The sequence below is a fragment of the Arvicanthis niloticus genome, chromosome 10 (genome assembly GCF_011762505.2).
Source record: "Arvicanthis niloticus isolate mArvNil1 chromosome 10, mArvNil1.pat.X, whole genome shotgun sequence".
Classification (NCBI taxonomy): domain Eukaryota; kingdom Metazoa; phylum Chordata; class Mammalia; order Rodentia; family Muridae; genus Arvicanthis; species Arvicanthis niloticus.
In genome coordinates, this window is record NC_047667.1 from 40,358,920 (window position 1) to 40,373,274 (window position 14,355).

Consider the following 14,355-nt stretch of genomic DNA (forward strand, 5'->3'; position numbering starts at 1 on the left):
CTTTGCCAATTCAAGGCCAGCCTGGTTTACCATTACCAGTTCAAGAGCACCCAGGGTTTTGTTTTCTTTACCTAGGTGGTAATCACACATCATGGTACATGGACAGCAATAGCAGTCGGTGTCTATACTCTGGAATGGAGAATACTGGGATCTAGATTGTGGATGAACCCATATTAGCTGTGTGAATTTGGCAAATTCCTTGCTCTTTCCAGACTTCATGTTCTCAGTTTACAAGAGAGGCAATAGTATTGTCTAGCCCCCTGGTTTGTTGTGAGAACTACATGAGACACCACCTGGCATAACGTACCTGGGAAATGGTAACATTCAACAAACTACTGGCTGCCATCCTCCCGACTCCCTGCTATATCTGTGGCACTGGGGACATGGACATGGCAGGCCATCCACACGTTTTTATTCAGTGTTTAGAAGTGTGAAGAGCCCCCCTCCCCCCTTAAAATTATTGCTGGTAGGTCCAACATAGGACGTTCATAAAAGGGACTTAACAAAGGATATGTCCATTAGCTGTAGATTGTCCCCTCCACATAACTGAATTGAAGAAGGGACTCTTAGCAAGGAAGTATCACCCGCTTTTCATGAGAGCTAGAGAGCTAACCTCTCACTAGAGAAACATTCCCTTTAGGAACAAAGAATATAAAACACAGACTCAGGATTTCTGAGTGAAATCCATCAATTAGCGTATCTTTCTGACCAGAGCCTCCCCACAGACCTCCACAGTGCATGAAACTAAAACCAGGGCTGAGGTCTTTTGCTCTTTTCTGGTCACTTACTGTACTCTCCGTACGTAGCTCTGATCAGCAGGGCTGTGAGGTTCCGAAGTAACCTTCGATACTCGAAATAACTCAGCTGGGGGCTCCAGTGACTGCTTGGATGCTCATTCAATCTGCATAATTGAACATTTTTCGATGCTTACAAATTCAAGTCATGCCACATTGCTACCTGATACAAATTATGTTTCAGAAGGTGAGAATAGTTAAGCTTTGGCCTCCTTGCTTCGAGTTTTCTAAGAGACAGAAGCTTGGGGTTTTCTCTCTCCACGGGGAGGGTGAATCCCACAGGAAGCAGTGGAGGTGTGTCAGTGTACATATTTCCAGGGATCACTGCAAAAGCTGGTCCCAAGCCCTCAGACACACAGTATTCTTAGTTATTGCATAACCCAATACTAGACACATTTCACGTCCCCAAGCTCTGGCCCTGGAAAGTTACTGTTCAATCTAAGCTTTGTTCTTAAGGGATTTACTTGTGACCTGGGCATGTTTCACTGATTCCTTCCATCTGTCCATACCCTTGCCCTCCCCAGAACCCTCTTGTAAGTGCAGGAGATCAAACATAGGCCTCACACACACCAGACAAGTGCCCATCACAGAGCTGCAGCTGCCATCAGAATGAACGCTGTGGTGCCTGTACCCAGTAGTTTCTGTGCAAACCTTCGGGTTGCTTTTCCTAGAATATTGACTGCAAGAAAGGCCTTTTTATTTCATTCTCTGACTGGTTGATTAAATAAAACGTGGTTGTGGAACTGAGGATGCAGGTCAGTGGTAGAGCGCTTGCCCAACATACATGCAGCCCTGCATTTAATCCCAGCACTGCAATGAATGAATACATTAGTGAAATAAATTTTAAAAAATCAAAGTTGATTTGTGTCCTTGGTCTGGGAAAGAAATTATGGGATTAGGGGAAAAGAAAACTAGGCAGAGATGATTAAGGTTCAGACATTGGAGTGGGAATAATTTAATCTAGTTTGGGCTGTTAGCCATTCACAAACAGAACACGATGTCTGTAACTTGGCCTGGGGTTCGGAGAAAGTTCAGACAAAGAGTGCATGTAAGCTGAACCCCAAAGAATAAGCTCACTAAGCCAAGGGTGTGAGAACCCAGTCAGGGAGGGTGTACATGTCATCAGAATAAGTGGCACTCAGTTAATTAAGCACAGCTCGTGAGGGCTCTCTGAGTCTGTCTCTCTCTGTTCCTATTGGCATGGGGGCGGCGGGCATACTCCTGCACCGATGCACTGTGAATGTCTTCTGCTGGTCCAGTTAAGAACTTTGCCCAGGGCTGGGAAAATGGCTCAGTAGGTACAGTAGGTAAAGTACTTGCAGTGCAGGCACAGAGACCTACATTCGACTCCCCAGAACTCACGTAAAGTTGTGCACAATAGCACACGCCTGTAATCACAGTGCTTTTATGTCTCGATGGGAGGTGGAGACAGGAGGATGCCTGGAAGCTTGAGGGCAGGCTAAGCGTATGTGACTGCAAGCAGCACAGAGATCTTGTCTCAAGATGAGGTGGAAGGTGAGGGCTGACACCTGAGGTTGTCCTTTGAACTTGCATGCACACTCACTCACACACACACACATACACACACACACATCATATATCTAAACATACACTCACACAACATGCACATACATCATATATCTTCACAGACACTCACACACACACAAATGTATGTATACATCATATACCTACACAAACTCACACACATAAAGGGTTTGTTTGTTTGTTTGTTTGTTTGTTTTAATTATACTGGGTATTTAGAAGGCAGAAGCAGGTAGATCTCTGAGTTCCAGGACATCCACATGCAGGTGACACCCATATATGTATATAATTTGGGCTGGAGAGATGTCTCAGTGTATACTGCTCTTGCCTATAGCCAGAGTTCAGTCCCTACCATCAGCTAGCTTGCAATTGCCTCAACTCTAATTCCAGGGGTTCCAACATTCTCTTTGGGACTCACATGTGCATACCCCCTGACACACACATATAAATTTAAATTTTTTAAAATTATTGTTGTGTACATATGTGCATAGTGGGGTGTCTCATGTTGTGGGACACATGCAGAGATCAGAGGACAACTTCATGGTCTCTTTTCACCTCCTTGTAGGTTCCAGAGACTAAACTCGAGTTATCAGATCTGAGTAGCGAGTGCTTTTATCAGCAGAGCCATCTCACCAACCCCTGACTCATTTTTTTTTTTCTTCTTGAGGCAAAGTCTCACTATGCATCTCTGGCTGTCCTGGAACTCATTATGTAGACCAGGCTGACCCCGAAGTCAGAGATCTGCCTGCCTCTGCCTCCTGAGTGCTGGGATTGAAGGTGTGAGCTACTATGTCCAGTGACACTTCTTGACGCACAGCCTCTCGGTGGCTTTCCATCATCTTGCCAGCATAGACAAGATATCAGCACCTGGTGTGACACAAAAGATACAGCCTTTCTAGACTTACCAATCTTATGTATCTATCTCCCTTATCCATGCTATGTTCCAGCTACAAAGACATCATCACTGGGGCTCAGGAAATGGCTCAGGACTTAAGAGCCCTGTGGTTTCCAGCACCCACACGGTAACTCACAACCATCTACCATCAATTCCAAGGGAATTCCAACAGCTTCTCTGGACTCTGTGTGTGTGTGTGTGTGTGTGTGTGTGTGTGTGTGTGTGTGTGTGTGTATTTTTATAAAATTTGCCCCATGCAATGACTCTATACATCCTCACAGAAATTCACATATACAGGTTATCTTCCTCTAATTTTTTCTTTCTGCAATAGCCTTGTGTGTCTTTTCCATTCTCAGCCCACACACTTGATGCCTTCATAAAGCTTTCCTTGAGAGTTCCAGGCACAATTAAAAATTTCAAAATGAACATTTAGCAGCACTGAGGCAGCTACTGGGCTGTAGCGTGCGTGCTTTTAGGTGTGTTATAGATCCTGCCAGATCACACGCTCTTGGAGGAACGAGATTCTATCCCATCTTTCTTAGCCTCTAACACAGGACAAAGCACCGGGTGGGCACAGCTTCCCTTCACTGCTTCTCTGAACTCATCATTCAAAGCCACTTTCTATCAGATGAACCCAGGCTCTGCAATGTCACTTGCAGCAGTTTCTCTGACCTCAGTCCTCTCCCACACTCCTCATCCCACGTCTTATTCCACTGGAATTCAACTACTGGTGATACCATGTACAGCTCCTCTGCCTGCTGACCTTGCCCTCTTCCTTTCCACCAAGACTGCCTCCCATATTCGCCTCACCTGAGACAAGTCTCTCCGTCACCCCAGTGCAGCTGCCGCTCTTATGCGTCTTCAGAATACCTGTGTCCACCCTGTTATCTCAGTCACCCAACAGTCACCGTACATCATTTTTCTCCCCATGCCTGTGAACCTGCCAGCTACTGGAGGGAAGGAACGATGTTTCCGCATGTAACACCATGCCTACTAACCCATATGGCTCAGAAAAGCCTACTGGCTGGATGTGTGAACAAACAACACAGCTCGAGCTGGTTGGTGTGCGTGTGGCCTCTTTTTACCTGAATGTGTAAGTCTTTGTGATCCCACAGGGAAGGGTCTTGTCCGGTGGCATCAGAGGAGCTCTGATCTGTAGACCAGCACCTTCCAGAATCACATCATAGGCAGATGGGTGTCTACCTCCTCTGTCCACTCGGTAGTCAAAAGACAGGCTCTGCCCGTAACTCACTTGCTGATTTCCGAGAAATTTGGCTGTGAAATGGATTTTTGAAAAGATCAGTGGTACTGCTGGGAAGGCAAACGCATGAACAAATTAAGTTAATATTGTCAGTTTCTGTTGGAGCCCTATATGATCCGCCCAACCTTCCATCCCAAACCACCCTGACAGAAGGGTCAGTCATATCATGGGATGTGGGTGTGATATTTTGGCTGTGTAAGTAGTTTCAAAGAAGCCTTAACATAAGATAATTCTACCTATTAGAGGACTCATGACATGACCATTATAGACAGTCTGATGGCCAAAGATCCAAGGAGAAACAGCAAGAGTACCATTTATTATATATAAGTGTTTTTCATTTTAGCGAACACTTAGCAGGCATCATATTTGTGTGCATGTGTTTATGTGTGTGTACTTATGTGTGTACAGATGAACATGAATATGTGTGCACGCATGTGAGCAGGCATGTGGAAGCTGGATATCATGTTGAGTGTCCTTCTCAATTACTTTCCACCTTCAGTTTTGAAACTCGGTCTCTCACTGAATCTGGAGCCCACCTCTGGCTAGCAAGCCCCAGGGATTCTCATGTCCCTACTGTTGTAGGGCTGGGGTCACAGGCATGTGCCACAGTTGCCAGCTTTTCACATGAGTTCTCAGCATTCAAATGCAGGTTGCCTTTACTGGCTAAGCCATCACCCCAGCTCTGCCCATATCTGGTGACAATAATTCTTGACTATTGGCATGCCCCACTCTCATTCAGTCGCTGAGAGGACAAAAGTTCAGAGACGTTAAAAAGAACCACTTGCTTGGGAAGTGCTCATTAGCTAAGGTTATGAACCAGGATTCAAATTCCAGCCAGACCTTTGCCGCTCAGATTACTAACAATATTTTTAAAGTTTTAACCCATGCTTTGGGGCTCGAGAGATGGCTCAGCGGTTAGAAAGCTCTTCCTGACCTTCCAGAGGCCCTGAGTCCAGTTTCCTAGCACATATATTGTATGGCTCACAGCCTCCCATAGCTACAGCTCCAGGGGACCCAACACCCTCTTCCCACTTCTGAGGGACCCTGCATGCATGTGTGCATCCCCACACGAAGACATACATACACATTAATTAAACATTTTAGCTTTTCAAAAAGACGTACTTTGTGTCTGCTTCTTAACAGACGCATCAAGTTTGACTTCATGCTCTGATGTAAAATCTAGAAACTGCTCATTTAACTAATGGGGGAACGGAGGGAATACCAGTCAGGGCTGAGCTCTAGGATGCCTGGATGGCTGCTCTACAGTGTCATGGCAGGGTGACTTATCAGACTGGGCCTAAGCTCTAATTGTCTACTGGAGCTGCTGCAGCCCCAGTGATGGGGATGGGTCCCACATCACATTTTTTAACTTAGTTTTTCTCTCTTGACTCTGTAGTTTTATCAACTGGCTTCTGCAGAAATCACCCCTCATATACCAGGTGCCACGAAATAGACTGGGTCTGATCTTCGGGCAGAGCTGAATACGTCTCGATGGCGCTGTGACCAGTGGAGTTTTGCAGGCGCCCCGTTTCTCTGAACTGCTTTCCAACCATCAGCATCTGCAAGACAAGGACACCACTTTGAGACCACTCCCATCGCCCCTTGAATTAAACAAGGCAAGGTTCACTGGCCAAAGAGCCCCAGAAGGAGTAGAAAGGGGTTTGCGTAGCGTTTTTGCCTTCTTTTACAGTTTTCAGAATTCCCCAGTCATACCTGTGCATCAGGCCCTGTCCTCAGCAGCTTTGCCTTTTTAAAAAAGTATATATTGTAAAAATAGTTCATGTGTATGTGTGTGCACATACCACAATGTATGGGCACATGTCACAGTGTGTGTGTGTGTGTGCATGCCACAGTGTAGGTGTATGCTTGTGTGTGTGTGTGTATGAAAGTTAGAGGACAACTTGTCCCAATCAGTTCTCTTCCACCATTAGGAGGGTTCTAGGAGTCGAACTCAGGTCCTCAGGCTTGGTGGCAAGCACACTAACTCCCAGCCCTCTCGTTGGCCCTTTGCCTTATTTTTGTCTGGCTTTTATCTTTGGACTCCAGTGATCCAGGCTTATGACTCTAGGCTTGTTCTCACATGCCTGCAATTTGTGTGTGTGTGTGTGTGTTTTTTTTTATCATGCTTACCAAAACAAGATCTAGCCTTAATGGAGTGAGGCAAAAACTCAAAGAAGCTAAAATAATAACAGTTTCCAATATTTCTGTAGTGTTCTGAAGCAAGCTAACTAAGGAGATATAATAACTCAATGCGCTGCGATGTTATTAGTGAGTGTGGATTCTGAGATGTTCTCATAAACCCCTCTTTCACATGAATAATTCTTTGTGGTTTTGAAATAGATATGGGTGGGAAGTAGAGGGATATTAATAGCTGTCTCTTTTCAGTTATTTTTACTTTATTCAAATTCTGTTCAGCTGTAATTTTTCAAGATATATGGTTTGTCTTATCCCAACAAAATAATGTACATTAAAAAAAACAACACAAGAGGACTAGAGATGTGGCTCGGTTGGGAAGGTGTCTGCCTAGCAGACACAAGGTCCTGGGTTCAATCCCTGGCACAAAATTGATGGGTGTGATGGGACAGCTTTGTAATTCCAGGACCTGGGAGGTGGACTAACCATGACTTGAGAAGTCATCCTGTGACTAGGGAAGCCACTGACCTAGACACAAGTCACAGAGCTTTGTGCAATGCAAAAAAAAAAAAAAAAGAAAGAAAGAAAAAAAGAAAGAAAGAAAAGAAAGAAAGAAAAAAAGAAAGAAAGAAAGAAAGAAAGAAAGAAAAAAAAAAAAGAAAAAACCTTTGTTGAGAAACTGTACCCTGATTGAAAGTTGAGGTGATTTTGTGGACACTGAAGTCAGCAGAGGCGTGGCAGCTGGCTGAATGCCCGTAGCAGAAACACTGGGTACAACCCTCAGGGTTTGCCCGGTCCAGATGATAGTAGCCTGGTCGGCACCTGCGGCAGAATTGTAGCAGTCAGGACAACGCTATTCTTATTTCGCAGAGAATGTCATGGCTCACTCCGCCTCTTCTACTTTCTCTTCCAATTGGCACTATTAATTTCCAGAAGGAAGAACATGGCAAAGCTTACATATGACCTCCGACCCTCCACTCCAGACCACCTGAGGGGCAATCCCAGCCCCCCCCAACACATACACAACAAATGAGAGTGTTCACTATCTCTGCCTTCTCTTGAACCTTGGTAGTCTGGAAACTTGACTACTGACCCATCCTTGGTGATGGATGGAGGTGGGTGGGTGGCGTTGGGAGGAATATGACAGGTTTATGCAGAGCAGACATGCCCTGGATCGAGTGTGAATGGAGGGGAAGTGGGAACCAGAAAGCCCAGGCTCTTACCTCAGCACCTATTCAACTGTCCCAATCTTTTAAGTATTTACTAGCACCATGTTCATCATAACCTAGTCCTGCCCATAGAGGAAACAGCCAGTAATAAAGCAATTGTTGCTTTATGTAGCTGCCTATTTTGTTTCATATTGTAGAATTTAAAAGACTTCCAAGACAGATTTAGCGGCACATGTCTGTAATGCCAGTACTTGAGAAATAGAAGTAGGCGGATCAGATGTTCAAGGTCACCCTCTGCTATTGTAGCAAGTTCTAAACCCTGTCTTAAAACAGTATAAATAAACAAATAAATGTAGCAAGTTCTAAACCCTGTCTTATAAACAGTATAAATAAATAAATAAATAAATAAATAAATAAATAATTGTAGTAAGTTCTGAACCCTGTCTTATTTTGTAGCAAATTCTAAACCATGTCTTATAAACAGTATAAATAAATAAATAAATAAATAAACAAACAGGCTTTCCAGTAGGAAGTAGTATAATCCTAGCATTTGGGAGGATGAGGCAGGAGGATTGCTATGACTTCAAAACTAGCCTGGCTACATAATGAGTTCTAGGCCCAGCCTCTGTTACAGAGTAAGACTCTGTCTCAACATGTAAATCGTGTGTGTGTGTGTGTGTGTGTGTGTGTGTGTGTGTGTATGTGTGTGTGTGTCTGAGTGTCTGAGTTTCAGGCAGTTGTGAGGCTCTGGACACGGATGCAGGGATCTTGGGTGGGACCCTCTGAAAGAGCATCAAGTATTCTTAACTGACGAGCCATCTCTCCATTGTGTGCCTCCCCCAACAATGTTCACAAAGGCTTTTAAAATGTGACTGCTTTCCTAACATTCAAACTATTTATTTCTAACTCTCTCTTCAGCAGGGAAGGAAAAGAAGAAAAAACCCTGAAAACACAGGCTAGGAATGCAGTTCCTTCACCGAGGTAGAAGTGTTTGGCCGGGTGCCAGGAAAATGCTTGCTTTCTTTTAAGGAACTGAGAAGGAGGCTTTGAGCTGTGAGGCCTCCCTCACAGCCCCTCTGCTCACAACCATCTCAGGGGAGAGGAGACTTTAATTAGAACACAGTCTGGACTCAAGAGATGTCCTGAAGCAGCACCTAAGGGCCAATGGCTCCTCACTGCACCACCTGCACCAACATGGCTCAGACCCAAAGAGCTCTGACGTGCTGCCCCAGTTCATGTGTGTGCGTGTACTACCATCCCCTCCCTGGGGCGGTTCCTTTTCGGTACACAATGGTTATGTATGGCCATATACTGCCAGGGTCCCTGTTACAAGGATTTTCCTCAACGCGTTTAATTAGGCCAGGCATTTCCCAAGACCCACTTCAGTCACATGATCTCATTATTGCACACCACCTTGCATCTAAGCACCTGGGAGTCCCAGCCAGCTGCCAAGGGGACTCTCTGGGGTGTTCTGCCTCTGTCACAGGAAAAACAAACAGAAGGGACCCAAACAGAGGATGGACCTCAATGAATTGGTTTTTAGTTTTTGGGTTTTTTTGTTGTTGTTTGTTTGTTTTTGTTTTTTAAGATCAGTCTTTGAGGACAGGGAGAAAGAAGTCCTCAAATTTGTTCAGAATCCACTTTCCATAATCGTTCTTGGTGGATTCATTCTTAAATGCCAGGTGCCAGAGCACTGTCCCTCAAGCCCTCGAGGGTATGGTTCACACAGACCTATCACAGCGTTCTCCAGTGACGGCTGGTTTGCAGACACACCGGCCAGAATCACAGGGTCCAGAGATGCCAGCTGGGTCACAGTCACACTTAGAATCTCTGAGCAAACAAAAAGCGGAAGAAAGTTAGGAGCTGGTTTCTATTGCTTCACAATCGTACATATAAAAGTGAGCTATCTGAGCAAGCGCCCTTCCCCCCCCCCCCCCCCCCCCCGCGCCCTTCTTCTGGGGACTTCCCTCAGCGATCGCATCCATGCTGAACTCTTTCGTGTTTATTTAAGCCAGTGGGGCAGTGGCCAGTGAACCCTTGGGTACCTACCCAAAAACAGAAGAGCGTGCCCGAGTGCAGGCCAAGGCCATTACTAACAGTTTAGTTTGACTTAACAGTTTAGTCTTTTTAAAAATAAATGCATACTTTATTTCTAAATAGTCTAACTCAATAATGCCTTTTAAGCCGGTGGAGTCCGTGGACCGCCTATTGCAGTATGTTCAGGCTCTTCCATTCGTTACGTCCTCTACTGAGATATAATTCATATGCCATGGAATTCACCTGCAAATGGTGAACAGTTCCCTGGCTTGTAATCAGTTCTGGGAAGTCAAATGACCATTATCACAAAGATCAGACCTCAGACATTTTCAATGCTCCTAAAAGAGCCAAGCCACATCCTCCCTTCCCTCCCATCCCCAGACAGATGTGGCCACTGATGCACTTTCTATCTCATTAGATTTGCCTACTCTGGACATTTCTTATCACTGAAATCATACCATATGTGGCCACTTGTGAGTGGCTTAGTTCACATACCGTAAGTTTTCATGGTCTGCCCTTGTCATGTCACGGAGTAGATATCCTCCTGATGGCTGAATATGATCCCACCACATGGAGTGACCATAAACTGCTTATTTATGCCTTAGCTGGTAGACATTTGGTGTGTCCCCAGTTCTTAGTGATGATGAATAATGTTTGCATGAACTCCAGCACACAAGGTTTTGTGCATTTTACCCTTTCATCTATCGTGCACGTATGTCTAGGAGTGGAATTTCTGGATTTTGCTGTCTTTTGTTTGCCTTGGTGGTAAACCTCTTACTGAAAGAGGCATGGGAGCTGTCATCTGATCCTGACACCGCCTCCCTGTCTCAGGGCTTGCTCTGGTTTCCATCACTCTTTTTGGTACATGCTCACATATCAACCTCATCAGTCTAAAACCAAAGCTGCCAGCTCTTCCCTAGTGATGAAACTCTGCTCAAAGGCCTTATAGTGGAGAAAGAGTGACTGATGTTCCCCTCCGGCTGTCCTATGACCCCATCAAATCCTGCCCAAACCTGAAGCTTGCTGGACTCCTTCACCTTCACCTTCCCAATCCAGCCAATGCTAGATCTAACCAGGCTCACATCCAGAATCCCTGTCCAATCTTCGTTTTTGGTGCCTCCATACTACTAATCCAGTTCAACCAGCAAACACATTCTCAGTGCTAAGAACCAGGGACTCAACGAGAAATAGGAACCAGTCCTGATTCTTGAGGTTTCAAGGTGGGGCAGATACAGGAACAGCAATAGCAGTGGTCTATAATGGCAGCCATGTTGAAACACCCCATAGTGCCTCTTCCTCTTCCTCAACTCCAGGCAATGAACCCAGCCATGAACAAGACAAAGCTCTAGCAAGAGGAAAACCAAATGCTGATAGCAAATGGGAGAGCCAAAATAAAAGTAGACTCCTATGTGCTCAGTGGGGGAAATAAGGGTGGGCCCTGGAGGAGATGGCGTGAAGTGTGGAGCCTCCTGAAGTGCTTCATAGCTTTGTAGGAAAAGGGATGAACGCTACACACACTATTCCTTCGAGGTTGTGGCTATAGTGTGGGAACCAGGAAAACAATGAGAAAGTGATCTAAAAGGCCAGGGGAGGCTAGAAGAGAGTAATCTATGCAAAGGCCCAGAGAACAGAAAATCCAGACAATGGCTAGGATAGTGCCAGTAAGGCCAGGAGGATGTGTCCATCTGAGCAAGGGACTACAAATAGGGGCATCAGAGAAGTGATGTTATCAAGTCTGGCCTATTTTCATTTAATTTTTCTCTGGAGTCTAAGGAATTTTGCAGCTATATGGCATTATAGAAAATTACCATCTTTTTCCTTTCCATGAATCCACAGCTTAACATCACCTAGGTTTGAAGGCTGCAATCCGATGGTCTGTATTCAGAGTCAGAATGAACATTTTCCACTGCTGTAAACAGCTGGCCAGGGGCATGCATTTCTTGTTATTCTCCCTGAACCCAGGATCAGACTTCAGGAATGAAACAGAACCACGTGGACTTGTGGATAGAGATGCCCCATCTTTTTATACGATCCATGTCCCCAAACCAGGATCCTCACAGTGAAGGCCAGACCAAAGGGAAGGAAAAATCAGAAATCTTAAACTGGGTTGTTGAAACTCATACCTATAACTCATGTGGAGGCTGAGGCAGGGGATCATTTGAGGCCAGCATGAGCTACAGAACAAGATCTTGTCTCAAAACATAACGGATAAAACACACAACAAAACAAACAAACAAAAAAGCAAAACAAACAAACCAAAATAAATGAGGGAGAAAGGAGGAAAAAAAAGGAAAGAGCGGGTGGGGGGGGGTGTCTCCTACTGAAGTCATTTACCAAACCATACGTGTTCCTAGCGCACAGTTTCTCTACAGAAAGAGTGAAGTGATGCATAAAACATTAATGGCGCCAAACCAGGAGAGATCTTGAGGACAGTCTTTGAGACAAGTGGCCCAGACAGCTGCCTAGACTCATCAACATCTCAATACCAGCAAACAAGCCAGTGAGCCACTGGCCAGAAGTCTATCTGGACTTTGCTTCTGGCTAGCATGCCAAGTTATTACCAAATCAAGCTTGTTCTGCCCGCCATGCAGTATGACAATCGTTGGAAAGACAAGTCTTGCAAAAGAGTTTATTCGGGACATAGCCAGATGTGGAAATGAGTTTGGAGATATTTATGGGCTGAGGTATGGGGACAGGTGGCTGGACATCAGTCAGTGGTCTGAACGTTTGCAACTGTTACCCTTCCGACCCTCACATGAGAGGTGTTATCTATTCCTCCAAACCTGATGGTGCTTAGAAGCAACTTAGTCAATTAACTGAGAGCAGTGAAGTCTAGAAAAATAATGATTAAGAGCAAGTTAAACTCAGAAAAATTAATAAGAGCTGGTTACATTTTGAAAAGTAGTAACTAAATGGTTAAATCTAGAAAAGCAACAATTAGGGGCTTGCAGAATCAAGAAAAGTAACAAGAACAGGTTAAGTCTAGGGAAACAGGTCCATCATGACCAGTAACATTGGGCAGGCTGCTGATGTCAGCAGATGAAGCAGGTTAAGCCCAGAGGGTTTAGTTAGCTTTTCCCTTGGTCTCAGAAATTCCTCTGCCAATACCTCTCTGGTGAATTATTCACCATCAAGCTCCCCGAGACCCCTCAGCTCTGTGTCTCTGCAAGTGCTGTGTGATATACAGTGTACATTGAAGGAAGACAGTCTGAGCCTTCCTTCAAAAAAGGAATCTGAGGATGGAAAGCAGGTATTTCAAACAAAAGGAAATGGCAATCAAGCAGGAAAAAAAAAAAAAAAACCTTCTACACAAAGTTTGCTGGGGTCTGATGGGTCCCTGATTGGAACATGGAAGGCTCTGTGTCCCTTCTAGTTCACTAAGGAAAGCCAAATACATACATCCAGGTGCCAAGTCTCTGGGTTTCCAAACCAGTTCCATCGTCACCAGTAATGCCGGGCATTTAAAATTTTCATGGTTTAAATATCTTCTTATTAAGATGAGTGTAATGATAATCCCAGTTGCTTAGTGTTTTTATAATGATAAAATTAGACAACCCTACATGAAGAGTCACTAAAGTATTTGTGGCTGTGGTGTCATTATTCCCTTGGTAACAGCAATGGCAGAGTAAGGATGCTATGACAGCTAATCTTGGTTGTCAACTTATACCCAGGAACAGGGACTCTCAGTTGAAGAATTACCTCCATGAGAATGGCTTGTGGGCAAGTCTATGGGGCGCTTTCTTGATGCCTAGTTGGTGTAGGGGCCTGACCCACAGTAGGCAATACCATTCCTAGGCAGGCAGGTCTTGGCTATATAAGAAAAGTAGTTGGGGCTAGAGAGATGGCTCAGCGGTTAAGAGCAATGGCTGCTCTTCCAGAGGTCCTGAGTTCAATTCCCAGCAACCACGTGGTGGCTCACAACCTTCAGCCCTCTTCTGGTGTGTCTGAAGACAGTGACAGTGTATTCACATATATAAAATAAAATAAAATAAAATAAAATAAAATAAAATAAAATAAAATAGGGGTCAGAGAGATGGCTCAGCAGTTAAGAGCACTGACTGTTCTTCCAGAGGTCCTGAGTTCAATTCCCAGCAACCACATGGTGGCTTATAACCATCTATAATGGGATTGACATAAATAATTAAAAAACTCACTAGCCCATTTCCTTCCACAAGGGACTCCTATTTCACTGACTCCTATGCTAATTATTATTAAACAACCAGTCTATTTATTCAACCTATAGCACTAGCAGTCCAACTGACAGCTAATATCACCGCAGGCCATCTACTAATACATGCTAATACATCTAATTATTAATACCTTAGTATTAATAAATATTAGCCCACCAATCGCCACCATTACATTTATTACCTTACTTCTACTTACCATTCTAGAGTTCGCTGTAGCTTTAATTTAAGCATAGGTATTTACTCTTTTAGTCAGTCTATATCCACATGATAACACATAACAACCCACCAAAACCATGCATATCACATAGTAAACCCAAGCCCATGACCATTAACA

At 44.5% G+C, this 14,355-nt stretch overlaps 1 protein-coding gene across 1 annotated transcript in view; it reads right to left on the reverse strand.

Moving 5' to 3' along the window:
• Positions 1-14,355, reverse strand: part of Lamc2 (laminin subunit gamma 2) — a 63,705-nt gene that overhangs the window by 22,979 nt on the left and 26,371 nt on the right. The window contains exons 4-8 of the mRNA XM_034513035.2: positions 9,526-9,624; positions 7,311-7,447; positions 5,929-6,051; positions 4,317-4,506; positions 789-901 (exon numbers count right to left, since the gene is read on the reverse strand). Coding sequence (XP_034368926.2) covers positions 789-901; positions 4,317-4,506; positions 5,929-6,051; positions 7,311-7,447; positions 9,526-9,624 — 662 coding nt within the window. The remainder of the gene's footprint in view (positions 1-788; positions 902-4,316; positions 4,507-5,928; positions 6,052-7,310; positions 7,448-9,525; positions 9,625-14,355) is intronic.